The sequence below is a fragment of the Venturia canescens genome, chromosome 11, assembly GCF_019457755.1.
Source record: "Venturia canescens isolate UGA chromosome 11, ASM1945775v1, whole genome shotgun sequence".
Lineage (NCBI taxonomy): Eukaryota > Metazoa > Arthropoda > Insecta > Hymenoptera > Ichneumonidae > Venturia > Venturia canescens.
In genome coordinates this window covers 6,252,158-6,278,781 of record NC_057431.1, presented here as the reverse complement: position 1 = coordinate 6,278,781, position 26,624 = coordinate 6,252,158, and the positions used below count along the sequence as shown (strand labels likewise).

General features: G+C 44.8%; 1 protein-coding gene across 3 annotated transcripts in view; it reads right to left on the bottom strand.

Annotated features, from left to right (window-relative positions):
• Hr3 (Hormone receptor 3) overlaps window positions 1-24,085 on the bottom strand; it is an 80,047-nt gene extending 55,962 nt beyond the window's left edge. For 2 of the 3 annotated variants that reach the window (XM_043431645.1, XM_043431649.1), the window contains exon 1: window positions 2,337-4,408. In XM_043431645.1, coding sequence (XP_043287580.1) covers window positions 2,337-2,520 — 184 coding nt within the window. In that variant the 5' untranslated portion in view covers window positions 2,521-4,408. Of the gene's footprint in view, window positions 1-2,336; window positions 4,409-23,173 lie in introns of those variants that run through there. The other variant, XM_043431648.1, reaches the window with a different exon arrangement.
• Window positions 24,086-26,624: the final 2,539 nt, after the last annotated feature.

The following is a 26,624-nucleotide window of genomic DNA, read 5'->3' as shown; positions in this document are numbered from 1 at the left end:
ATGTTATTGTGTACGATTTTCATAAACTTCGTAACAAGCGTTTATTCGTTAAATGGAAAAATAAACGATTTTTTAAGCACAGCACCAACAACCCTGAGTATTTTTCTTCATATTTAAGCACGTTTATCTGAATAATCAATAAATTAATATATTTTATAATAATAACGTGCGTGAGCTACCTTAAAAATGTTCCATTTCATTTCGTATTGATTGAGTTTTATTTTCAATTATTTAAATTCTGAATTTTTATTCATCATCGTCGTTATTCTTATTGAATTTGTAAAATTGATTAAAACATTTTAATAAAAAATTTAATAATTGAAGTGTCTTGCTAGTTAATTATTTCGAATAATGTTTATTTTCATGACTCGCCTTTGTGTGGAAAAACGTTTGATTCGTCTCAAGAGATTAATCCTTGAAAAATATTGTCGATTCACAAAGGAAACGGGGAGATCCCAAATGGATTTAATTCTCGGCGACGACTAACCGTAAGTGCACCGTAACGGAGAGACTCTTAATCCCCGTCATACACCGTTTCGGGGCTAATTAAAACGGCGTATCGCCCTCTCGTCCCCTCCCCTAGCCCGCGCGTTATCACGAGAACTCGTTATTACGACGCTATTACGTTCTCATCTTCGCGAGCTTATTCTTTATTCGTAGTTTCTCGAGGCTCTGCGATGGTGGAAGGAATCGACGAATTGTCAGATTGCAAAGAAAGCACTCGGAAAGTGGCCCAAAAGGGTGTTTTGGAGCACCTCAAAAATACTCCAAATGCAATAATGTTTTTTCGTGTTTTTTATTCTGTTTTTGAAGGACTTGAGAAAAAACTGGGATCCGGAGAATTTTTTTCCCCAATTTCTCACCAATAAATTGTGTTTCGATCATTTTTTCATTTTTTTCGAAAGTCTGATGCAGCGCCACAAATCTTTTTAGCTCACTTCGGCTTTTCTTGGACCGGACACCAAAAAGTTGCGCTCCGAAGTCTTCGGGGCTTTCCGCAATCACGCAATATAATGATCGAATAAAATAATTAAAGTCAAAGTAATGAAAAAAATGAAAATGAAAAAAATATTTAAAAAAATAAATAAATCGTGTAACTGAACAGTTTGTCGAACGAAATAATTCCCTTCCGGCGTATTTCCCGAGGCCCTGAGCCCAACAAAACTTCTCCTCACCCCGCGTTTCTCTGCTCTGATGTGAAATCGATGAAATCTCAATTTTACTTGAAGCTGTTTTTCCCTTCCGATTTAAAAGCCTTCTAAAATCGTCCGAAAAGAGCAAAAATTTCTGTAAAGAAAATTTCTTTGCGCGCCTTCACCGAGAGTTTGATGATTTCCGGTAAAGAAAAAACTCGAAATTTTGATATTTTTGTGTCTACTCGAAAGTCTGTGAATTGAACCCTCGCAGGAGTTTCTCCAGAGCGGAGGCTCGCTGCCACGTGGGAAGTTGTGAAGCATCGGGGATTCGTGTGGGTGCGAAGACAACGCAACATTGGATCGGCGCGTTCCCCGCTCGTCGCCCTTATTATTTAACTGTTGGGCGCGCATCAACGACGTCGGAGTGTCGGAGGGGCCCGGGGGGCGTGGGGGGGTTACGCCGGGATCGGGATAACGGTGTCGGTAACCGCGCGCCTCGGAGTACTGCGATGCTCGCTCTTCGTAGCTCGTTCGTGTTCATAGCGGTACTCTGGCACAGCCGGGAACCCGTTACTTGACCGAGAGATCCGCTACAGTGCGAGGCGGCGGCGGGGAGCCGCACCGTAATCCCCTTTTTCTGCGGCTCTCCTCGTACAATCGGCTTTTTATTCATGCGAGCCCGCACACTTTTTCATCGCGCGAAGGCACACCAATCGCTGCTTCAGGATGGATTATTGAAAACGAGCGAGACGTGGAATGAGAAAATTTATCGGATGCGTCGAGAAAGGCCTTAAAAGTCATCGGCAAAAGTCCTCGACGGCGTAGAATTGGAAAGAAAGGCTGGGCGAACGCTCAAAAGCCCATGGCGAAAGCCAGGAGCTGATAAAATAGTTTGCGAAGCCCCCGAATGAAAATTTCTCGAGGGAAGTACCTTAAAAAAGGAACCGAACGTCTGTAAATACGATAAATTGTTGGTAACCTTCCCAAAGTACTCGGCGACTGCCAGCAAGTGAGAAAATACTGTGCGAAAGCCTCGACTGACGACCCCTCGACTAGAGCACTCAAAAAAGTACCTTAAAGTGTCTAAAGGGGCACGCAAAATGTGAAATTTCTCCAACGACTCTCAGGAGTTGGCGGATTCGCTGTAAACTGTCAAAAGCCTGTAAAGTTTGCCAGTCTCAAGGATTTAAGGCATCGTACCTGTGCCAGTGATCGGAGGAGAAGCGAGTTGCGAGCTAGTGATGTCCGGGGGCTGTTGATTCTGAGTGCTAGTTGACGTTTGGCTCTGCTGTTGCTGAGCCGGTGATTGTTGTTGCGAGGACTGTTGTTGCTGGGGGCTGTTGGCAGCGACCACCGCAACCGGACTCGCCGCGCTCTCTGCCATATTTCGTTTATTTTCGTTGGCCCCCCTTAATACACCCCCACCCCTCGAGTTTCGTGCTCCTCGGAGCAGCACGGCGGGCGGTTTGTGATCACGAAGCTCGCTGCGCGATGATATCACACAGCTGCAGTGAGCGTGGTAATCGCCGGCATCTCCTGGCGCTGCTGGGGCTGCTTATCCGAGCGATATCTCGGCTTGTCCGAGTCGAGCATTTATAGAGGGACTGGAATCGTGTGCGAGGCTCGAGATCGATTGGCACGGAGCAACGGAACAGCGGATTCGAGATGGCCAATTAATCGAGCCCCGACGAGCCGAAAAAATTGATTTATTTTACAACAAATTTGACTAAAGCGATAACGACAATTCGACTAGATTACGGCGATCACGGCTCGGTTAACGCGTCGTTAATTAACGTCGATTTTCGTTTCGGCGTCTCGTGGACTCGCGCATCCCCCCACCGAATCTTTTCCCCCAATCATTTTCACGACTCCAGATCCCTTCTGAGGATTGCTCATAGTTTTACGGCTCCGAATTCGATTATCGCACGCTTCCCGAGCCCTTTTTTGTCGCTCGTTGTTGCACGTGTTGGTTGAACGTTGACAGAGGCCAGCCGTGGGAGGACTCAACGAGATTGAGACTCTTTCGAGGGGGTTTTTGGCTTGCAGAACCGAATTTATCGCCGAGCCGATTTTCGTATATAATTCGGATCCGTAATTTCGGACGATTCGATATTTCGGACAACTTTTTTCCTCGATTTTTGATATTTTTGTTGCGGAACCGAAGTCCGTGACGAATGTTGATGCTCGGTGAAAAATTTTCGAGTTTTGTTTTTTCATTCAAAAACGAAAATTCGCCATGTTACTTTCGAGGGATAATAAAAGAGTCGGGCTCCCCCCTCGCGGTTCGGTGGGATCGGGTTGGCTGAAACGACGAGTGAGGCGCCTCGAGCCTCCGCGGTTGGGTACTCGACCTTAGAGCTGAACGTACGCGCCGTACCGCGGCAGGGTGGCGAAACGACGGGACCAGGCTAGAGAGTCAATAGGTCAGTGGGGCTTGTCTATCGTCACACGGCGCTGGCAACAACCCTCCTCGCACTCCTCGTACTCCTGCTCGTTCGACAGGGAATCCCGTATTCGTATGTTCTGACTGGAGTGGATTTGAGATGAGGAGCGAGAGGGAGGCACGTGGAAAGTTCGGGCTGTTCGCGACGAAACGAAGATTGTTTTGTTTGTCAATCGATCGCTTTCCACTTTCCTCCCAGTGAGTAGGAGCAGCCTCTGTAAAAGGGATCGTGGCTGAATCGCGTTCGGGAGAGCTCGAGTCTTAAGGGAAGCTTCCGACAGGAAAAATCGATCAATAAACGGCCGTTTTTTGAGTTCGGAAAGCTCCGAATTATTTCGGCGCACTGTAAACTTTTTAAATCCTCGTTAAATATCTTTTCAGCCAGTCTTTTCACTTTTCCTTGGTCTCTCGCGTCCCGCACTCCACTAACCGCCCGCGCCCGCCCGTTTTTACCGTCCCGATACTCCCAGCCCTTTTCGTCCGACGAATTCGTCCGATTTTCACTGATTTTCGGCTACTTTTCGCGGCCCCTGTTATCGCACAGTGGAAATACTGTACAAAACGAAAAGCACAGAGAAACAGGCCGAGTTTTCGTCGCTCCTCTCCACTCGACGGAGCGATCCGCACCAATTTAACCCCCGACGAGGACTCGACGCGCACAGACACACACCCCGAAGCTCCGATTAAAACCTCCCTAGCCTCTCCCTTCTACGGACAACTATTCACCCCGAAAATTCACTCCTTTTTCTCACAACTATTTGGGAAATACCGAGGCGGGCGGAACTGACGTTTCCGTTGACGGTTCTCGCCTCCACTTACGGGGGTGTACGTTTTCGTTTTGACGCCGCTTCGTCAACCAGACCCGAGATGGCGCACCGCTACGCCCGGCGCACCGATACAACCCCCACCGCGCCCCTTCGACTTCATCCCCTCGCCTAACCCTCGACAAGGACATCTTACACTTGATCCTCCTCGAGCTGCTTTTTCCTATTCCCGAACGAGACTATCCCGTTCTCTCATTTTTTCATACAAACTTTGTCGACAGGTTTGCCATCGCCTTATTTTCTTAGAATTTTCATCCAAATTTTTCATTTTCTTATTTCAACATTTTTTCATCATTTTTCTTATTTCAGTTTCCGTGCGATTTTATAGAAAATCTTCCCCCTGCTTCTCCCCTGATTTTGCCAGTTTTTCGAACTAAATTGTTTTTCAACCCTCAATGAGATTTTTTTCAAAATTTGTTCATCTTTGCACAGCAAAATTTCAATGATTTTGATTAGAGTTATTTAAATTTTCCACATTTAAAAAACTTTTCATTTCGATTAACATTTTTTAAATTTCATTCAATTTGAGCTATTTTTTGAAATTGTACATTATGCTCAGGAGGAATCATCAAATTCTCTAAACTCAATTCAATTTTTCCAATTGAATTATATTTTTGTGGTTAAATAGAAATTTCTCAAGTTTTCAAGTCTCTATAAAAATCATCAAAATTTTCAAATTTGACGTCAACTTTTTGAATTCAAATATTTCTTCCTCGATTTGAGTTATTTTTTGAAAATTCCGCCAGCCAGGAATGATAAAAATAAGAATTTTCTTTTAATTACCACAACTGCAACGAAAATTTTCATCGTCAATTTATCCGGCGTGATTCGCTGAGGGAGTTTGAGTTCTCGATCGAATGAAAATCATTGAAATTAAACTTCGAATTTCTCATTACCGGAGTGATTTCCTTGAAGAGTTGGAAGCCGACGAGGAACGGAGAGTTTGAAAAAGCTCGGTTGCTCATCTCGTGGGAGTTGTCGGGAAGCCTCGAGATTCGGAGTGTTTTGAGTTCCTTTATATTGTGGAGCTTCGAATAAAAATGAAATCGACATGGTTTCGAGTCTAATGGACGATGAGAGAGCGAGAGCGTTGAGTGGATGGAGCTTTTGTAAATGTTGGACTCTCTTCGAGTGCTGCTTTGTTTGGATTCGTCGTGGTCGGATCTCAAAGGCGTCCTAAAAACCTAGAAAGGCTTTCCGAAAGGGATTCGTTCTGTATTTTCATTGGTCTCCACATCCGCGGAGTGGATAAAAGCTTTTTGGTTTGTCGTGAGTTTTTCGGCGTTCCGAGGTTGTTCGGTGCCTTTGGATCTTAAGGGGGAACGCAGTGAGGGTGTGTGAAAGCCTCAATTTGAGTGAAGGCGGATCCGAATCGGTCCGTCAGACTTTTCGGACTCGAAGCTCTCGTCCGAAATCTCCGTTCCGATTTCCAGCTCGTCCGTACCCGAAGGAGTGTTCTCGAGGGTGCGGACGCTTCGGATTCGTCGCTAGGTGGATTCGCCGGTTGTAAAAAGGAGCGGAAAGTGCGAGAGTGTTTCTCGGGGGCTCGGGGAACTTGACCCAGTGTGGATAAAGGCGCGTGGGGGCGGGGGGCTGCGTCCTGCTTTTATTCGTTAAGGTAGCAGGCCCCACGTGTGAGTAGTACACACCGAGGGCGATATTAGGTTTGAGTGACCTTGCGGAGAAGGTGTTCGAAGGTAGCGGCGTTCCGAGGCGATGGCGGCGTCCGCGGTGATGCTCGAGCCCTTGTGTGCGTCGTTCGGGGCGCGCGAGGCCAGCAGCTCCGCGAGCTTTTCCGGCAAGTGTAATCGCGCCTCGGTATAGTAATAAAGCAACGAGAAATTGGCGCATGCGCGCGGGGAACTCGGAGTCTTACTCCTTCGATCCGTGGAGCTCGCTATAGGACGCACCCACCCCGACGCCGGCACCCTTAGCGCTTGGGGGTTGCGCGCTGCGTGCCTTCGCCCCGACCCCCCCGCCGCGGTCGGCTCTCTCACCCACCGGCTAGAGCGCCGAATGATTTTTCGGCTTTTTCTTCATTCTTTGGCTCGAAATACAAACCCCCCTCTTGGCTCGGCGTCGATCGCTCATTATTTTACGAACTTATGCGTCCCGGAGACGGGGAAGACTCGAATGAGAAGGAAAATAAATGAAGTTGGTTGGAAGCGGCGTCCGAGGCCCGCTCGACCGTTACTTTTTCCACGCTCAGGCTCCCCGAGCTCCGACGTGGTCCGGCTCCGACGGAGAGTCGATTCGCCGCGGAGGAGCGTATCAAATAATTCAGCCGGTGGCTCTCTCCTCAGGCAACAACTTCTCAAGTGTGCACACATGTTTTCACCTCTGGGAGCGCGGCGGGCCGCGGCGTGTGTTGCCGAAACGGTACTTTTAACTGTACACCGAGTATGCGAGGAGCCTGCGGATCCGCGAGCGCTGCTCCGAGTCCTCGATTCGCCTGCGCTAGTGTTTTCGGCATCCGGGAGTTGGCCAGCGTCGTCAGCTTCCAGGAGCTCAAGGATTTCGGTCCCCGAGGCTCGCCGAACGCCGATTTCGGACGCCGAACGGAGCTGCATCAATGAAAGTACGGAGGCTCGCCGAACGGTGGTTTGGCGCGCGGGCACAAAGAAGAGGTACGAATGCGGAGAGGAGCGTCGCGTGAAAAGAAAGAAAATAAGGAGCGAGGGGAGGGGAAGCGCGGGAAAAGATAGCGGTGCCTGTTCTAGGGGAGCGTGCGTGCGAGCGAGCGATCACGTAATGTAGGCTCCTCGGCGAATGTACCGCAATACGCGCGAGCGATGCGGCGGCGTCGTTACGTCACGCAAACCGCGCGAGCGAGCTCTTTTCTTCCTCCGGTTGGATGTCGCGTACCCGAGGAGTTGCGCGCTCGCGCTTCTCTGGCCGCGGCGGCCCCGGGAGAGGGCAAGCCGAAGGCAAAAACCGGGAGAAGCGGGACGAAGAAGGACGAGAGCGGAACAAGCGGCTCGCTCGTCATCGCGAGTCGCTCTCGTCACCGCGGGGAGGGGGAAGAAGCAACGGAGGGACCGACTCGGATAACCGTTCGACGGAGAGCGAGAGAGAGAGAAAGCGCGTCGAGCCAGGCACCGTTGAAGCCGGGAAAGGACAGCCGCGTACGCCGGCTCGCGTGCAACTTCGCCTGCCCCTGAGCGCGCGCTCGTCGAGGAAACTCTGGGTCACCCGGTCGCCGGGAGTTCGTCTACCTCCGCTATCCCGACGAACATAAACATCGAAACTTCCCTTCCTAATCCCAACTTCGAGGGAGTCGCGCCTCCGCGCCTCTCTCCCGAGAAGTTTCCCTTCGCTTGTCCCGCTCCAGGAAGCGGTCTCGCAACAGACGCTCCGAGAGCAAATACCGTTACGCCGAATCCTGCCCCCACGCATGCGCGATAAGACGCTCGCTCTCGAGCGCAGCCTCTTGCCGTCGCATTTTCCTTCTTCGCCTTCTTCGCCAGCCTCCCAACAATTCCGCAAATATAAATTTGATAAAGCTCCTTCCCTGTCGACTCGCCCACAATCATTCTTCCGCGGCCACCAACAAAAAAACCCTCATCCAGCCCGAGGCTACTTCCACTCAAACTTCTTTCTCCCGCCCCCTTAAACAGCGACGTTTGTCTCGCGATAATACTCGTAGCGGTAAATCGCCTTATGGGCCAGTGCCTCCCCCGGCCCCGCGCCAGCTCCCCCTCCCCGCCGCTCACTCACGACCACACTCTCGCGCGCATGCGCACTGGCACAGCCGGCCGCGAGAGGCCTTAGCCTCCGGAGCATCGCGTCCGGGTTCAGGGCCACTCGAATCAACTCTTTATTTGCCCGTATTTACGCAATTTTTTGCTTCAACGCCAGCGCCCCCCCCGCCAATGGACTCGCGAGTGTGGCGGCCGAGTTATGAACTAGCGCCGAGGACCCCAGCGCCCTCTCAGGGCTTTTTGGGAAGCTGCGCAGTCCCGAGAGCCTTGGAGTCGCTGAGGGTTTGACCTTGTTTACAAAAAAATTGTGTTTATGGAAAAATTGATGAAATTTAGACGAAATGGGGTCGGAGACCCTGGCTGAGTCTCGGCCCCACTTTAAGCCCCTTCGGAACTATTTTCCGAGCAACAAAATCCCGAAACTACTCACTTTCGAATCCTCTATCGATGGACATGCTTAGTTTCAAGAAACTAGAAAAATATGGGATCGAATTTTTTCTGTGACATTTCAACTAAGACCAAGTCGTGAGGTTCGATTATTTTTTCAAGGCTTTTTGAGTTTCATATTAAAAATAGTGCTTAAAGCAGCTGACAATAGGGCCCGCTGGGTTACATTTTACTGAGCAGTTTTAAGGTAGGTTTATTTTCTTAGGAAACTTAATTTTTAAAATCTCAATTCTCTGGTTCACTGGCCAGGTTCAGGAGTTGTAGGGAATTCGATAAAAGAATTAACTCGCGAGGGGTTAAGGTCTGGGGCTTTGGGTCTCGGGGGTGAGTAGAGGTCGTCGACCTTAGTTGGCCTTCCTTTATGTGAAGGTAGTTTCTCCTCTTTCGCTAGTTTAAGGGTTAACGATCTCCGGGGCTATTCGGTCACGAGAACTTCGCATTTGTTCGCAAGTTCAATGGCGATTACGAGGACGTCGCTGGCTCCGTTCTCACTCGGCTGAATCGCCTCGAAATCCTTCGTTCTAATCTCAATGACTGTTAGCTCGTTCGAGTCGAAGTTGCTTCGCAAGGATGAGAAGGATTAGAAAAGTGCGTCGAAGCCGGCCGGCGGGTCCTTGACTCTTAAATCGCGTCTAGCGAACAGCGGAAGGGGCTCGGGCGGGCTCATATTAAGGCGGTGTTTCGTCGCGCGGTGCTATAAATACTCGCGTAGAAGAAAAAACGTGTCCGCAGGTATAAAAAGGCTCCGAAAGTTGGTTCGAGTTCGGCGGGCGATGGTGCGAGCAGCGTCGTGGCCAGCACACGCGGCCCGGGTCATTGTCCTCGGAGAGCCCTTGCCCAAAGCTCCAAGGCGAGTGTTCTCGCGTGTGCACGATTCCGCCGGAGCTGACTCGCAACTCATTGCTGCCTTTCCTGCGCGGACTCCCTGAATTTCAGAGTTTTCGGGATTCTCATCTCGCTGGAGGTCCAGAAAAATGTGAGGCATCAAGGCCTCGGGTGCACTTGCGGCGCCCGCAAAAACGTGATTTTCTTCATTTTTTTTCGACAAGAAAATAAATGTTTATTGAAAAGCTGTGAGCGACCTTCATTAGCACGTACGTTCGTGTACGCGTACGATTTTTTTCATCGGTAAATTGCCCAAAATGGCCCAGCTCCAGCTGTATTCGTGCAGAACTTTTTTTAAGCACTAGTGGACGCGATAACTAAAAAACTATCGATCCGATCCCTACGAAATTTATATCACTCATTTATTATGATAGAAGCTTGTGCCTGGACGGAAGATTCGTAAAAATGTTGATTTTATAAAAAATCGCGACAGTTTTAACAAACAACATTTTTTTCGAGCTCCTAAATTTTCGGTATTTTGCTACTATTTTTGTTTTTTACAACGAAATACGAAATCCTTCGTTCAGGCCCTAGCTACTGGCCTTCGTTTGGGATACCCATAGCTACGAACCTGATGCTCCGATGAATATTCTTCAGACATTGTACTTGATCTAATAAAAAACAATTTTCGATTTTTCCGCCCATCGCAAGTGTACTTAAGGCCTTAAGGAGGGCGGATCATCGCGACGATACAATGTTGCCATGCTAGACAACGTTAAAAATATGAAGAAATTCAAAATTATAGGATTTTTAAAAAATTTTATAAATCTATTCTTTCAAAATATATGAGACGATATGAATTTTTTTAGATTTTTTTACCACGTAGCTCTCGAGCAATTGAGCACTCAAGTTCACGTGTATAAGCATAGAGTTAACACAAATATCGGAGTTTCAACAATATCAAAACGGGAAAGGAAAATATTTTTAAATTGTTCCCAAGTTATTCCAGCGGAACTGATTTCAGGAAACCACAATGCAGCAGATATCCTTTCATTGCTTTGCTTCCTTGAAGCTCTTTCTCTTGCATGCAGAGATTAGCTGTCAAACACCAAGCCCGAACATTTACAATACCTTTGTCAGGATTAAATTCGGGTAGAATAATTTCTGGAGAATCAAAGGGAGGGTTTTGAATGGATTGAATTAACTCCATCGTGTTCTTATTTTTATTTTCGAACAAAATTTTCCATTGATATTCGAAAGAATTTTCATTCTGTTGAGAAGTCTGATTTTGAAAAGATACTTGAGAGGTTGATGGTTCTACGTCCCTCGGTAATCCCACTTCTGATGTAGGAGAAGAACGTAAATTCATACGATCTTGTAGAGTTTTGCGTGAGGGACGCATCATTAAACTTTTATTATTTTATAATATAAATGTAATTAAAGTAATATAGATTTTTTATGTCAAGTCTCTTCGCCATCTTTTCATTGACTGCTCTTTCCTTCTTCATCTGTCTTCTTGATCGATTCTCAAAAATAATAGAAAACCTCATCTCTCCGCCAAGATCATGCGTCCCTCACGCAAAACTCTACAATATCGTATGAATTTACGTTCTTCTCCGACACTTATACATCTCGTGCACGGAGAGAAAATTTCATTAAAAACTACTACGGTGCCATAGAAGTAGGGTTCTATATCGGTAATATTTATTAATTCTTACGAACATACGTAGTAATTTTTTGTGAAGCGACTCGATGAAAATTGACGAGTGATGTCAAAATAAATACATCGGTACACACGTATACCGGTATATTATCGTACAATCGCGAATGAAATTCTGTTATTTACCATAGTAAATTTCTAAACATTTGGCGTGTGATCGATGCTCGTGTTCGAGCTCCTCAAATTTGACCATGTTCAACTGTAAATTTCAATTGTGAAGACAGTACCAAGAATATCAAAACGGCACAATAATTCTACTTTCCAGTTCATCGTCGAGTCAGCATAAATTTTACAACGTTTACTCGGTGAACTATGTTAGAAAAAAATAGAGCACAGTTTAAACCTTTTTGTCACAGGAAAATACGCAATTAAAAAATTTTCATTCAGAATTTACTTGGAAATGACAAAATTTTTGGTAAAAACTTTCAAAATGGGCGACATAGAACCCCAATACCATGCCAGCATATAATAATCCTTACTATTTTGTTTTCTCTCCGTGTGCATAAGAAGTTCGATTGAACGCTCAATCTTTCGATAACGACGTGGTAAAAAAATTTGAAAAAAATTGTATTTGTATACTCGATGCCAAAGAACGTTATCACCAAATTTTATCAAATTCTCATTATTTTGATTTTGTTAACCGCCCTCCTCAACCGGACTGTTAAGGATATATTGCACAGGCGATACAATGTTGCCATGCTAAACCATGCTAAAAACATAAAAAAATTCAAAATGATCAGAATTTTATAAAATTTGGTGAACATATTCTTTAGTGCCAAATTTGACAATACAAATTTTTTAAGATTTTTCTTCTGTACAGTTATCGAGTAATTGATCACTAAAGTTCACGTGTATAAGCATAGCGTTTCCATATATATAGGTATACATTCCGGGCATAAGAAATCTGCTTTAATGCGTAATTACTTGATAACTAAACAGAAGAAAATTTTGAAAAAATTTGTGTTTTCGCACTTGATGTTGAAGAACATAATCACCAAATTTGATCAATTTCTAATTATTTCGACTTTTGTATAATTCACCCTTAATCATGCGAATCTATCGGTCGATACTCCCCCCCCCCCCCCCGTCGCTGAGGGAAGCGGGGGCGAATAACAGGACGTTGGAAGAAAAAATCATTAGGAAAGCGAGCGAGGTTATTAGACTGGGAATTTCTCACGTAACTGCGCCGCGATGATAATTAATGGGTGCCCCACCGCGCGTAGAAAAAAAAACAAGCGAACGGCTAACGAGCGTGACTATCAATGACCCTCGCGCGCGCTCCTCGCTAATTATTATTCAATATGCGCAGCGTGCTGCGATCAGTAGCGTGCTCGCTCGCGATATTCGTGATACAAATGAGCGCAGTTATGATCGTATTTCTGTTATTATCGTCGAGGAGGCTTTACGTTTTATCGCAAATTCATTTCGAAGAACGTTACAAGCTGCTTTTGCTTCACGTTCGAGGGAGCTCAACCTTCCGCTGCTCTCTCGCTTCCGCTAAATTTTTATTATTAACTCGTGATCGCGCGCACGTTGACCGTGAATTTTCGACGATTCGTCATCGAACGTGCGAACGCCCGGAGTCTAGGGACTCCACGAGGGCCCTGTCCATCTTCCCTGGGAGCAACGTCCTCGCATTATCGAAATGCGATATCCTTCTGGTTCCCTTGCCGATCTCCCGGGCTCTTTCACGCCCTCGGCTCGGATCCTCTCCCTCTCTCTTTCTTTTTTCTCTCACTCTCTCTTTTCGTTCCTTTATTCTCTTTTCGAGTCTCTTTTCTTCTCTTCCTGAGTCTCTCTCTCTCTGTCTCATCGCCCGCTCTTGTTTCCTTTACTGCATTTTAACTTACGTTTTGGCTCATTTTTCATTTTATTTTACTCAACTTTGTTTTATAATTTTTAATATTTTATTTTATTTTCTTATACTCTCTTTGTCAATGGCTCCATTGCTTGAACTTCATACCGAAAGAAATTTATCTTATCAATTCAAAATCTCCCTCTTTTCCCAGTTATATTTCATTTTATTTTCTTTCTATTTTGTTAAAGAGTTTCGGTACAGGCAATACAATGTTGCCATGCTAAACCATGCTAAAAACATAAAAAATTTCAAAAAGTTTAGAATTTTATAAAATTTGGTGAACATATTCTTTAGTGCCAAATTTGGCAATACAAATTTTTTAAGATTTTTCTTCTACACAGTTATCGAGTAATTGATCACTAAAGTTCACGTGTATAAGCATAGCGTTTTCATATATATAGGTATACATTCCGGGCATAAGAAATCTGCTTTAATGCGTAATTACTCGATAACTAAGTAGAAGAAAATTTTGAAAAAAATTGTGTTTTTGCACTTGATGTTGAACAACATTATCACCAAGTTTGATCAATTTCTTAATATTTAGACTTTTGTACCGAAACTCCTTAAGGATATATTGCACAGGCGATACAATGTTGCCATGCTAAACCATGCTAAAAACATAAAAAAATTCAAAATGATCAGAATTTTATAAAATTTGGTGAACATATTCTTTAGTGCCAAATTTGACAATACAAATTTTTTAAGATTTTTCTTCTGTACAGTTATCGAGTAATTGATCACTAAAGTTCACGTGTATAAGCATAGCGTTTCCATATATATAGGTATACATTCCGGGCATAAGAAATCTGCTTTAATGCGTAATTACTCGATAACTAAACAGAAGAAAATTTTGAAAAAATTTGTGTTTTCGCACTTGATGTTGAAGAACATTATCACCAAATTTGATCAATTTCTAATTATTTCGACTTTTGTATGATTCACCCTTAATATCGTATCGATCTCTCACTAGAATACTCCAAACTCTGTTCTCTGTCTTTACTCTCAGTTGGTATTTTGACTATTTTATTTGTGTCTTACACTGTATAATGCTCCACTTTACTGAGCTTCTTTGCTCACGTCTGCGCTCTATTTTTATTCCTAGTTACATTTTATTTATTTATATTTTAGTTTATTTTTCTTTCTATTTTGTTTGTATCGTAAAAAAATGCCACTGCATTATTCTTTCGTCTTGCGGCCTTTAGCGTGCTTAAACGAAAATATACAATCAATCAATCAATCTTTTTCTCTCTTAGCTACACTTGGGGCTGTGTTATCAAGCAAGTGTATGAAACATAAATTCTATTATTGCATTTATTTTATGATTTATTATTATTTTACCCTTAATTGTATTTCGATAGTTGCTAAGAGTTTGGTTGATTTGGAATGGACTGTACGATTCTATGATTTTCGATTTTGTATGATTTCGTACGTCTCATTATTTCCTTCCGTTTGGATTTTCATTTATGATTGTCTATTTTCATTTAATGTTCGTTGTAAATGGCTTGGTTGCCTAAAAGTCGATACTGAGGCAAATACTTGTTATCAAATTTCAAAAAAAATAATCTCTCTCTCTTAATTACTTGAATTTGTGTATCATTAGCGGTTCAGCGAGCACGATTGCAGTACCAGCGTATGAGACGTTCGAGACTCGATTATTATTTCATTATTTTATGATTTAGTGTAATTTACTCCTATTTTGTATTTCGGTAGTTAGCTAATCGTATGATTTCGTATGATTTCGTTCGACTCATCACCTGCTTTTGTTTATTTCATTGTATTTTGAGCCATCTCTGTATTATTTTTCATTCGATTTACTTTATTTTGTTACGATTTATCGTATTTAATGTGATTTTGAAAAATTTTCTTAGCAAATGGCTCAATCACTTAGAACTTGATACCAAGGCAAATATCTTATCAAATCCCTCTTTCTCTCTTCTCGTTTCTTTGTCTCCCCTTCTCGTGTCTTTTCTCATCGTTTCTCTCAGTCCTCTCGTACGGTGACTTTGAGTCGTACAGAGGAGGCGGTAAGGTGAGGATTTCTCCGAGGCAAGGACGCTCTCGTCCGAAGCTTAAGAGTCTCTCGTAGAAGCTAGAAAAGTTTGTATGCACAGAGAGAGAGAGAGAGAGAGAAGGAAAGCATCAATGGAAACTGAAATCCCGTGAGAAAAGGGCCCAGGAAGAGGTCTGCTGGGCAGAAGGGAGCTAAGAAAAGTTGGGAGGCGGGCGGGCTCGGTGATGTATTTTTTGGTAAAGCCTCTCTCGCTGGTTCGGTTTTCAACGCAGGCCAAGAGAGAGAGCGAGAGAGAAGATGCGCGAGTCTCGGAGCTGGCATAAGACGACGAAGGCACCTGCGGTCGACGACCCTCGGAGAGAGCGAGAGCTCCTATCGAATACCTCGGGGGCACACGGGAGGCTCCGAGCGCAGGGAGCAGCGCGAGCGTTCAACGAGGCGACAATGCTCCTCGCACCCGGTCCGAATATCCCGCGCGTCGGCGATGGCACGAGAAAAAGGATGATCAAGAGTTTTACGAGGGGCCTGCGATCTCCCGGCTGCCAGGAGTTACCGGGGGGACGCTAATGCGGGGGAAACCTCGCGCTTTCCTGGAGCCCGACGACCGTAAAAATCGGATTGTTTGATCCGAAATATTCGGATGTTAATTTTGGTCAAATTCGATTGGAAATGTTTATTGGAAACTTGGGGAACTTGCAAAGGCCCGAAGCTCGAGAATTCCCGTCGATGCGAGCCTGTGGTCCACGGGGACGCGTCACACAGCAGGCCCCCGCACCACCCTCTTCGTGACTTCAATGAGCGTTAAGCGAGAGCTGCTTACGGCACTCTCGGCGCGTCTCTCTACCTCTCTCACATCCAGAGATCGACTCTCCTCGTCCGTGTAGATTGAAACGTGCGCGAGAGCACGTACCGGGACGCGCGGGGAGACGAAGATGCACGAGCGCCGCCAGCGCTCGCGAGATTAACAAGCCCGGAGAATCCTCAAGCCCGAACACGAGAATGAGAAAATGAGAGACGGAGCGAGAGACGACGGCCAACCGGCGGCCGATCACTGAGCAAAGACTCACCTCCCGAGACAGAAAACAGCTGGTAAGTTGAACCAGCCACGAGTTCAATGACTGCGAGGGATCGCTAGCGAGCCTCGATATGCACACAACGCTCTTGTGAGACGCGAGCGCTTGTCCGGCGAGCGAGGGCTCGTCATCGTGTCATTTTCGTCTTTTTCCCTCTCCCTTTGTCCCCCTCTGGCCCCCTCTTTCTTTCTCTCCCTCGGTTTCATTAAGGGCTCTACCTTAATTGGACGCCCAAGAAAAAAACTATTTTCGCGATTTTTTTTCAACGGTGTAAATTATTAAAATTGATATTAAAAGTGTTGGGCTTGAAAAATGCACTCTTAGAATACACTAAGGATTTATTTTATTTTTATTTCACTCAGATTTCGTACAGAAAAACGGGGGAGAAGATGGGCCCATAAAACATGGGCGCCGTTGATAAATCTCTGGAACGGATGATCGGAGGAAAAGAAAATTGGTTTTGGATTTAGGAGGTAGCGCGGGTCATACGATTTTTTATTATTTCTGGACAAATTTTCGAAATTCGTAGGACATGCGCTGCAGCTGCGGTCACATAGAACACGTGGTAAAGTACACTTGAATGGCTCGGATTGTTATGAAATTTTAGTATGATATTTTGAAGTATGAATACTCTCGAAAAATGCGATAAAGAAAAAATCGATTTTTTGAAAATTCTGTTAGGGTAGACCCCTTAAAAGGTAATTACGTGAGTTATTGACACCGAGGAAATATTTGGAATGGAATTTTTTTCTTGTGATTAGACTGGATGAAAAATCATTGAAAATCGACGAAAAATAGTCGGTTGATGAATCGCGTTGGGCAGTTTTACGACAGCGCGATACGAGCAACCACTTAAAATCTCCGTGACTCGCAATTATTGTTCGGGAAACTCGTGTTAAAAGGTGCTTGCGCAGCGCTGACTCTGGACTATCGTCCAAGCGTGAGCTCTCGCACCTTCTTCGACTCGCTTGTAATAAACGGAAGGCGAAACTCTTAAGGAGACGGGGAGCAGGCAGAATGGTCGGAAAATCAATTTTGTTTGGTGAATCCAAATAAATGGAGAATCGATGAAAAAATTTTGGAAAAATCGATTTTTTATTCGGGATTCGAGGCAGGAAAATTTGTACGTGGAAACGAGCTCTGTGCCTCGACGACGTTGTGAAGCTTTAGAATAGTTTGACTCGAAACACGTTTTTGGGTGAAATTCGTACGGAATTTCCGATCAGTTCGTTAAAACATTTTTTATCGACGCCCTTTTGCTGTCAAAAATCGAACCTTTCTGTCCAAACACTCGCCAATGATGAAAATAAAGATTTTTCAAAATCCTGACGAACTTCACGAGCTACGAGTGTCTGAAATAAGAATTTTTTTTTCGTCAAAAACTTGTCGGAAAATGATTATTTTATAAAATTTCCTTCGACACGAAAAAAATTATGGAAAAATTAATTTTCTGGGGCTGTTATAACCCCTTAAGGTTTGAAGGTGGTTCGAACCCCTTAAAGCCGATCGCTAAGGTTTTTTTCCTCGCCGACAGACCTGGCACGAGGCTTCTGTACAAAAAGCCAACAATTTCGCGTGGAAGTTTGCCAGGTCGGTTTCTGGGCTTCGATGGCTTTAGCGCGATCCAACATTTCGCAGGAGTGGCTTGGTTCAGTGGCGTTAATTAGGTTGAAAGGAAGCTAAGCGAGAGGAGTACAGGTTCACACACAGTTGCGAAATCGTTTTCCGACGATCTCGTGAGTATTAACGGACTCGCGGGTTAACGGGTACGTCGCGGTTGCCTCTCGAATGCGCCTAATTCTGACGCGAAGCTCCGGAGCCGCATCAAGTTGAAGGTGGGGGACAAAATTTTCGAAAAACTCGAAAGTTGCACTCGAGAAATCATCGGCAGAAATAAAGCCCTTGAAAAGAAGGCTTTTGATGAGCGAATTTGATAAATGTGTTCGATGAACCAAGAAAATTCATCGAACGAAGAAATCGAACCAAGAAAATCTACCGACGAAGAAATCGAACCGAGAAAATTCATGGAAACAAGAAAATTCATCGAACGAAGAAATCGAACCAAGAAAATCCATCGAACCAAGAAAATTCATCGAACGAAGAAATCGAACCAAGAAAATCCACCGACGAAGAAATCGAACCAAGAAAATGCATCGAACGAAGAAATCGAACCAAGAAAATTCATCAAACGAAGAAATCGAACCAAGAAAATCCATCGAACCAAGAAAATCCACCGAACGAAGAAATCGAATCAAGAAAATGCATCGAACGAAGAAATCGAACCAAGAAAACTCATCGAACGAAGAAATCGAACCAAGAAAACCCATCGAACGAAGAAATCGAACCAAGAAATCCGTCGGATGTGAAAAATGAAAAATAAAAAAAAAGAAAATCCATCGAACCCGCTAATCGGATTCGTAACGGTAAAAAGTGCGATCGAACCTCGCGACGCAGCGACGAGTCCCACTACGAGCTCGTTATTTGGGTATCTTTGCTCACGAACTTCCGGCAGCGAAGCGAAGGATAGTTCGAGCTCGAGTCGTTGGAGCGTGAACCAAGGAGGCTTGTCTCAGTGTAAGGACTCGGCGTAATGCAAGAGTATCGCTATACAGATATAGAACCGGTCCTCGTACGAACCACCAAAATCCAATCTTGTGAGCCGTCACGCTGAGCTACCAAGTAATCTCGCAGTGCCGACAGAGAAGTTCACGTGGAGTTTCCCGACCCCTCGCGTGACATTCGACGAAATGAATAATTGAGGGACGATCTTTCTCCATTTCTTACTACATCAAGCCAAGAAATGTACAACGATTTGCAATTTTCAAAAAACAAATTGGACAATTCTCAAAAATTTGTTATTTTTTTTCACTGCGATTCCAATCCAATGCCCTTTGACCGCATTTTTAAGAACATCGGTCAAAACGTTTGGATGAAAAAAGAGAAAACATCAATTACGAAAGAATTTTGTTTTTTATCTCTCAATTTTTGGAAAAAAATTAAAAAATGAATAAAAAACGAAGTTCCCCGGTCCAAATTTTTTTAATGAGGCAGCCAAAATACTCGGGTGAAAGAAACATCAATTAAGAGGCTCGGAAAATGTTTGGATGAGAAAATAAAAAAATCAATTGCAAATGAATTTCGTATCTTTTCTCCATTTTTGAAAAAAAAAAATTGAAAAAACAATGAAGTATGCCGTTCCATCTCGGTACCTGCGACGTTCATCGAAAAAAATTGTGAGAAAAGCCCTCGAGGTTCGATTACCCCGCCAAAGAGTGAAAAAAGGCGAAGAAAACATGGCCGAATTTGAGTTAATAAAATTCGGATCCGTAAACTGTGCGTTTCGGCAGGCCCTGAGAACGGGGTGGGGGGTGAGGTGGTGTCTTGTAAAAAGCTCCCAATCTCGGTGTCCCCGAGCCCCATAAATCGGGGGTGTGTCTAGCAAGGGATTTGGCGGATCATAAAGCCAGCGGATTTGCTAAAGGTCACGGGGGGTCATTGGCGTTCTCCAGCGTCGCCTTATCTCACGCCACATCTTTATGCGTTCGACAAACGCGCGGAGAGAGATAGAGAGAGAGAGAGGGAACGCGAGATACGCGATGTGATTGTTCGGAGAGGACTGCGCGGCTCATATCCTGGACGCGGATTAAGCAGCGAGATCCGCAGCGATTTGAAACTCAATCTGCGCCCGAGGGAGAGACTCGCGGGGCCTGCGGAAGGGGGATGATTCGGTGGGAGGCCGAAAGAGTGTAGTCTTTAGTTGATTATTACGGTCGCGAGGTTTCGTCGGAGGCAAAAAAAAAAGAAGGAAAGGGAAGAAGCTCGAACAAAGGGGGGCCCCGGCTACGGGGGGAGGGGGGGGGGGGGGGTCAGTGAGTTCCGTACCGGTTTTCGGAGCTCTTTTCTCTTATTCCGGGATGCTGCCAGCGGACTTTCACCTCCGCTCATGAGAATAACAATGGCAATGAAATTAAGGATGAAAAACGTCAGGGGCGGGGGCGCGGTGGAGAGGCGTGGAGGGGGGGGGGGGGGGAGGAAAGTGGAAGGAGCACAGGTACGTTGACGAAAACACAATCGTCGTCGTTTCCTTATGAGGGGAGCCGAAATAATTGAGTGGGCAGAGAATTGCAGGGATCCGAAATGCGAAATTCGGCGCCGAATTATGTCTCCCAGGTAACTGCGGGCCTCGTTCGCGACCTTCGACGACGGGAAGTGAAATTCTCGCAGATTTTCTCGGAGCCGATCCCACGTGGGGGGACTTCCGGGACGGGGGAACCGAGCACGTGGCCTCCGAAACTCTCCTGGGACGAGATTTCTAAGGCTCTCCACCAACCAACGAACTCTTCCCCCCGCAAATCTTTCTGCTCGCACTCCCGAGAGGCTTTTTAGCTCAGAATGCTTTTCCTCAGCGTAAGAGACGGGAAAAATGTGGTTGTCGCTACTCTAGATTCCTCGCTTATTTACCTGCGGGCCGTCCACGCGCACGCACCCAATCAAACGTCCGTACAAACGCGGTGAGCTCGGTGCGCGCGAGTGTGTTTCTCCTCGTGTGTGGATACGGAACCCGGGTTCGTTGACCCCGGTCTTTTGTTCGTGGCCGAACCGGGAAGCCGCGAGAGAGACTCTCGCGCTCTGCCGGGCTCTCGCTCCGACGCTGGCTTCTCCCTTTCTCTCTCTTTTTCTCGCTCCTTTTCGGGGGGAGAGAGAGAGAGAGAAAGAGCGCTCAACATTTGTGAGGCTCGCTCGTATCGTGCGGCAAAAGCCTCGAAAAACCGGCGCTCCCCCCGCTCCCCCCCCCCCTCCCTCCCTCCTTCTCTGGAAGGAACCGAAACTTACTCGGTTGGGTAATCGATCGTAACGCACCAAGGTCTTTGCCACCTGCCAGAAAGGCCCCGGCTCTGTATCGGCACGCCACACGCTTCCGCGGGAACGCATACCTCACAAAAGGGCGTTATTTTCGAGGGATCGGACACTCACGAATGTCAATCGTCGAAATGATTTTTTTATGAGAAGAACAATAAATCTGGGAAGCTCGCTCGGTTAGCGACGAGGTTTTCATCATTTTTCACGAATTCCGGCACGCTCGGGTGCTCTCACAAATACAACTTTGAACGATCGAACCAAAGTAATTAAGAGAATTCGGATATTTTACTTGCGGTTTTCGGTTATAAAATTCTAGCAAGCTTTTACAACTTTTATAATCAATTCGAGTGAGTCCCTAGAGAAGCTTAGCTTCGAATCGTCGAGCAAGGTTCCCACTGTGGGTTTTTCGCCATATCTTGAAAAAGGGTTTTCAGTTTTTTAACAATAACTCGCCTCCCCTTTGAGATACGGGAATTTTGAAGAGGCACTTTCTTCTCGCTTTTTTGACGCTCCACAATTAAGGTCTCTTGCGTTTTTGACCCATCGCTCATCCCCTCCGAGATATCGGTCGAGAAACGAGTCCCTTCCGCTTTGCGGATCAGATTCGAGGCTCCGGGGTGGACGCACGGCCACAGTTAGTCTTTCGGCCAAGCCGGCCTCCGACAAAAGCTGTCCCAGCTCATCCTCGTCCTCCGATACTCGCGGATACGGAATTATCGCAGCTGTCCACCTTCGGTGTGTTACTGACCCCGAGTGACCCTGCGATCGCGATCCACCGCAGCTCTTTACGTCGCCGCGTTACTCCCCGTGCATATGGAACGGGGGCTCGGGGAAGCCGCGAAGCAGAAGGGCGCATCGCTGCTATTACCTTCCGCAAAAATTTATTTATTCAAACGTGTGGCGAGCGAGTAGAGCCGCGAGTCTCTCTTTATACTTGAGCGCCCCACGCCAACGACCTTTCTCGCTGGATCGATGCTCGCTCGATTCGAACACGACGACGCCAATCCCGAGGGCCGAGGAACCATTTTTTTACCGATTTTTTCAACCCCTCCATTTTTTAACGACGCTTTATTTCATCGACGACGAATTTTGCTCCTCCGAGCTCCTCCAGCAGCTCCGCAATCTTCCATTATCGCGGGGCGACTCCGCAGGACAGAAGGAAAAAAATAACGAGCTCGGTGAGTCGCCCGAGCAGCCTCTAACGGAAGATCGTCTGCAAACCCGTTCCTTTTCGCGACGCTCGAGTGCACGCTCAGAACGGTAAAAACAAAACGCTCCTAACGACCATTTAACGAGGAGAACGATCGAAGACGGCCGCACCGGACACGAACCTCGGAATCGATTTTTTTACGAAGTCATCCTTTTCTCCGATTTTTCGACCACCGAGCCTCCTTAACGGGATTAACGTCGAGAGCTTTCGTTTGGAGAAATTTCACAAACTGACGAATTTCTCCACTTTCCTGCTCGTGACGTGCCAAAACACACTCGATTTGGCGTCGATGCTTACAAGGAAATTGGCTCCTGACATTCAAATAATTTTTCATTGTTTCATAGTTTTCGAGCAAACGGATGAATACAATTTTTATTTATTTGCTTCTATTCGTTTGTTTATTTATTCAATATTTATTGTGAATCTTGATACTTGGAACTTATTGTGCGAACAAATATTTGATTGTCATTCGTCGTTTGACGATTTTTCTGGCAACGCGATCGTGTGGCCTCGCGCCGTTGAAAATTGTTTTTTTAATATTTTATTTTGAAAAGTTTCAATATTTATCGATTATTAAACTTTTCAGAATCCTAAGTTTCAACGTTTTCCTCCATTTTTAAAATTCCTTTCAAGAATTTCCAAACCCTCCGAAAAATATGAAAATTTCTACGCTTCGAATCGGCAACATTCGGAATTACCGAAATCTAAAAACTAGTCAAGCCAAAAATTCCGAAATAAAAATTCTCCAACTTTTAAAAACCGCAAGTTCCAATTTTTCCCCATTTTTCGAATTTCTTCCAATACATTCGCCCTCCTCCAAGTGTCAAACCCTGAAAATTCAAGGAAACCGTTCAACATTGTCACCGTTTTCAAGCCTCCGCAAACCCTGCGACAAAACTCCACTAAAAAATCGATTCCGACTCCATCAGGAGTCCCCATCTCGGTACGACGTCGCATCGCCTTAAAGGGGTCGGGCCCAGTCTCAAAAAGTATCGAGAAGCCCACAAATTAGTCGACTCCCTCCAAAAAAAAGCTCCAGAAAAAAACGAGCTTGAGTGGACTCACCTCTAATAGTGCTGGGCATGATGTCCGCAATCGCATATCCTGGTATCCACTAAAATCAGCTGCAACACTCTTGCACATTCGTCACGATAAAACCCACGTACGAATGCATGCAATTAAAATCATGAAATCGATGAAAAAAAGGCCTTCGAAAGGTGGTTGTAAAAAAGGTCGAAGGGCACACAGCACTTGGTATTAAGTCGAGAGGTCGAAGGAGGCGAAGGGCTTGCCCGAGAGCTTTTCTCAGTCAGAGGCGCTTCCACCGCATTTTGAATGGGCTGTGGAGGGTGTTTGTGAGGCAAAAAATCATGGGCGAGGGTTCGAGGGTGATTTTCGAGGTGGAGGAAGACGAGGATCGAGGAGGTTGGGGTCGCGGTTGTTTAGAGGGTGAGGAGAGAGTGGCTGGGAGTTAAGGAGGTTCGGGGGCCCGTTGACATGGCTCGTTTTCGCGGTCACTCGCGCACTCGCACTGTCACTTCGCGTGGGTATTTTTGCTGGTGAGGAGGCGAAAGAAAATGGTCGAATTTTCAAAACCCCTGGTGGAATTTCGAGCGTTTGTCACAGTGTCAAAAAGCTGGGTTGTAAGTAAGTAAGGGGGGGGGGGGACTTTCCACTTTTTCTTTGCGGACGTTCGAGCGGAGCAGAGTCACGAGGAGCCACGTGCTTGCGTCAAAGCCCTCGGGCTTTTCCCCTCCTCAAAATGCCACGACAGATTGAATTTTTTTGAAAATCCACATCGAGGCCCCTGGTCACAACGAAAAAATCCTTTTCACGAAACTTCTCCAGGAGAGGTAACAGCGACGACACGCCCGATGAAAAATTCACAAGAGAAATGAGGATTTTAGTGCTTTCTCAGAGTCCGCGGCCCGAGGAGAGACAACGCAACGCGCGCGGCGGCTCTCTCGCGAGAGTTTCGGAGGTCCGGTGGTGGTGGTCGGTGAGTGACTCTACCGTGGCTCACGGTAAAGAGATCTACAGGTGCTCGTCCCTCTTCCGTCGCCCTTTCCCCTCCCCAGGCTTCCTCCTCCTTCTCCGGCCCCCTCCCTCGCTCTCTCGCTTTTTCTCTCTCGTCAACCCTCTCGGGCTACCCGGTGCAACTAGTCCGACGTCCCCCCGTCCTGGCGTGCTTGGCTACTATTTCAACTCGACGGCGCGCGCGAGTCTATCGCGGGTTTGTCCCTCAGCTTTGAAAAAGCCTCGACAGTTAAGGCAGTTCATGGGGGAAGCAATTTTTCTGTCAAATTTTAAGGGGTTCCTCTCATTGCTTCTTGAGATAAACGTGCTTAAGGAGGGTGGATCGCGACGATACAGTGTTGCCATGCTAAACCATGTTGAATACATTAAAAATTTAAAAATTATAAGAATTTCATAAAATTTGGTAAATATATTCTTTGAAAGGATATAAAAAAATATACATTTTTTTAGATTTTTCTACCACATAGCTCTCGAGTAATTCAACACTAAAGTTCACGTGTATAAGCATAGAGTTTACATATGTACAGTCATACATCTCGTGCATAAGAACTTGGATTTAACGCTCAATTATTCGATAACCATGTGGTAAAAAAATTTGAAAAAAATTGTATTTGTATACTTGATGCCAAAGAATGTTAACACCAAATTTTATCAAATTCTGATTATTTTCATTTCGTGATCCACCCTCCTTAAATATGAGGAAAAATACACAGGGTTTTAGGGACTGTGCTTATGAGGATGCAAAAGCGGTTCGTACTAGTCAATGGAGAGCCTTTGACGGAAAAATCGATTTTTTTTTTATTATCTTATTGCAACATCTCGAGAGTTCTTTACTTTATGGCCAGGAATCTACGATTCGATGTAAGTTAGAAAAAAACATTTTTTTTCCAGTTTTATTGTTACTCAAAACTGAGACCGCGTTTTTCTCGAAACTGTGTTTTCAAAGTCGGTTGTCAAAAGTTCTCGAAAACTACTCGCAACCGATCTTGATGAAATTTTACACAGGTCTTCGAAATACAATTAACGAGGACTTGGACGAAGGATTATCTTTTTTTCAATCACAACTGTTAAAAAAACAAAATGCTGAGCAAATTTTACCAAAATTCGCATTTTTTTGTAAAAAGGTCTGCCAAAAATCCAATTTTCACTTTTTTTCCTTCGTCCAAATTCCAGTTTATGGTCTTGATTAAAACACAAATTTTTTTTTTCACTTCACATGATCCTGTCGCGAGTTCTACTGTCAACGCGGACGCACCTTTTTTCCGAGGGGCCACCGGAAATGACGTCACAATGCCGGAGTTTTTAATATTTTCCTTTGAAAATTTCAGAATTTTTTCTTCAAACGCATATCTTAAAAACAGTAAAAAGTTTGAATAAAATATTTCATTTTTCATATTAAAAAGAAATTGTTGAAAATAGACCTTTTTTCCCCCCGATTAAACCCATGTAACCCCTTAAGAAATCTTGTAATGATTTTTCAATGGTAAATAATATTCAAGTTCACTTCATTACGAAAAGAATTTTATGCAGAGTTATTGACACGACTCGCGGTAGTGCAGTGTGAAAAAAAGTCCCATAGAGCATTGTACAAATGTTTACATTTATAATAATAATAAACGTTTTTTATGATTAACGTCTGATATAAAAATACATGAAATTTTCAGTTATACAGGCTTCGTTGAAATTTCACAGAGATTAAGTTTCAAGCTTGGTCAATATAATATACAAAAAAATTAGAGTGCCATCTGAAATGGAGCCTAGTGCTTATACATCCTTAACAAATCGTTTATTTTTCCATGTAACGAATAAACCCTTCTTACGAAGATAAGAAAACGCACACGATAACATTGAAGTATGTAACGAAGGTCTGGGAAAAAATTCGAGACGATTGTCTTAACAGTGACAAAGATGTATTACCTTAAGGGGGTTGGATCACGAAATCAAAATAGTCAGAATGTGATGAAATTTGGTGATAACATTCTTTGGCATCAACATATACACGTGAACTTTAATGTTCAGTTACTCGAGAGCTAGAAAAATCTAAAAAAATTATATTGTCATATATATTTTTAAAGACTACATTTACCAAATTTTATGAAATTCTTATAATTTTGAAATTTTTTATGTTTTTAACATGGTTTAACATGACAGCATTGTATCGTCGTGATCCAACCTCCTTAAAAATTGAATAAAATTGGTGATGGGGACTCGTGAGCTCGCATTTGCTGATTTCAGCATTTTGTTTCTTCTGGGCTTGGCCCATTCGTGTCACAGTCTTCTGTCTTTTTATTAACACTTTTTTTCTTGATCCATTTCCCTTTTCGCTCTCCAAAGCGATTTTTGAGATGAAAAACTGCAGTATTTTAGCCAGGGACGAATAAAATGTTGCGTTGAGTCAGTGATGGATCCCGGCTTAACAAATGGCTTGTAATTTCATTCGCCAAAAAATAAGTTGAAAAAATGTATTTACAATTTTGAA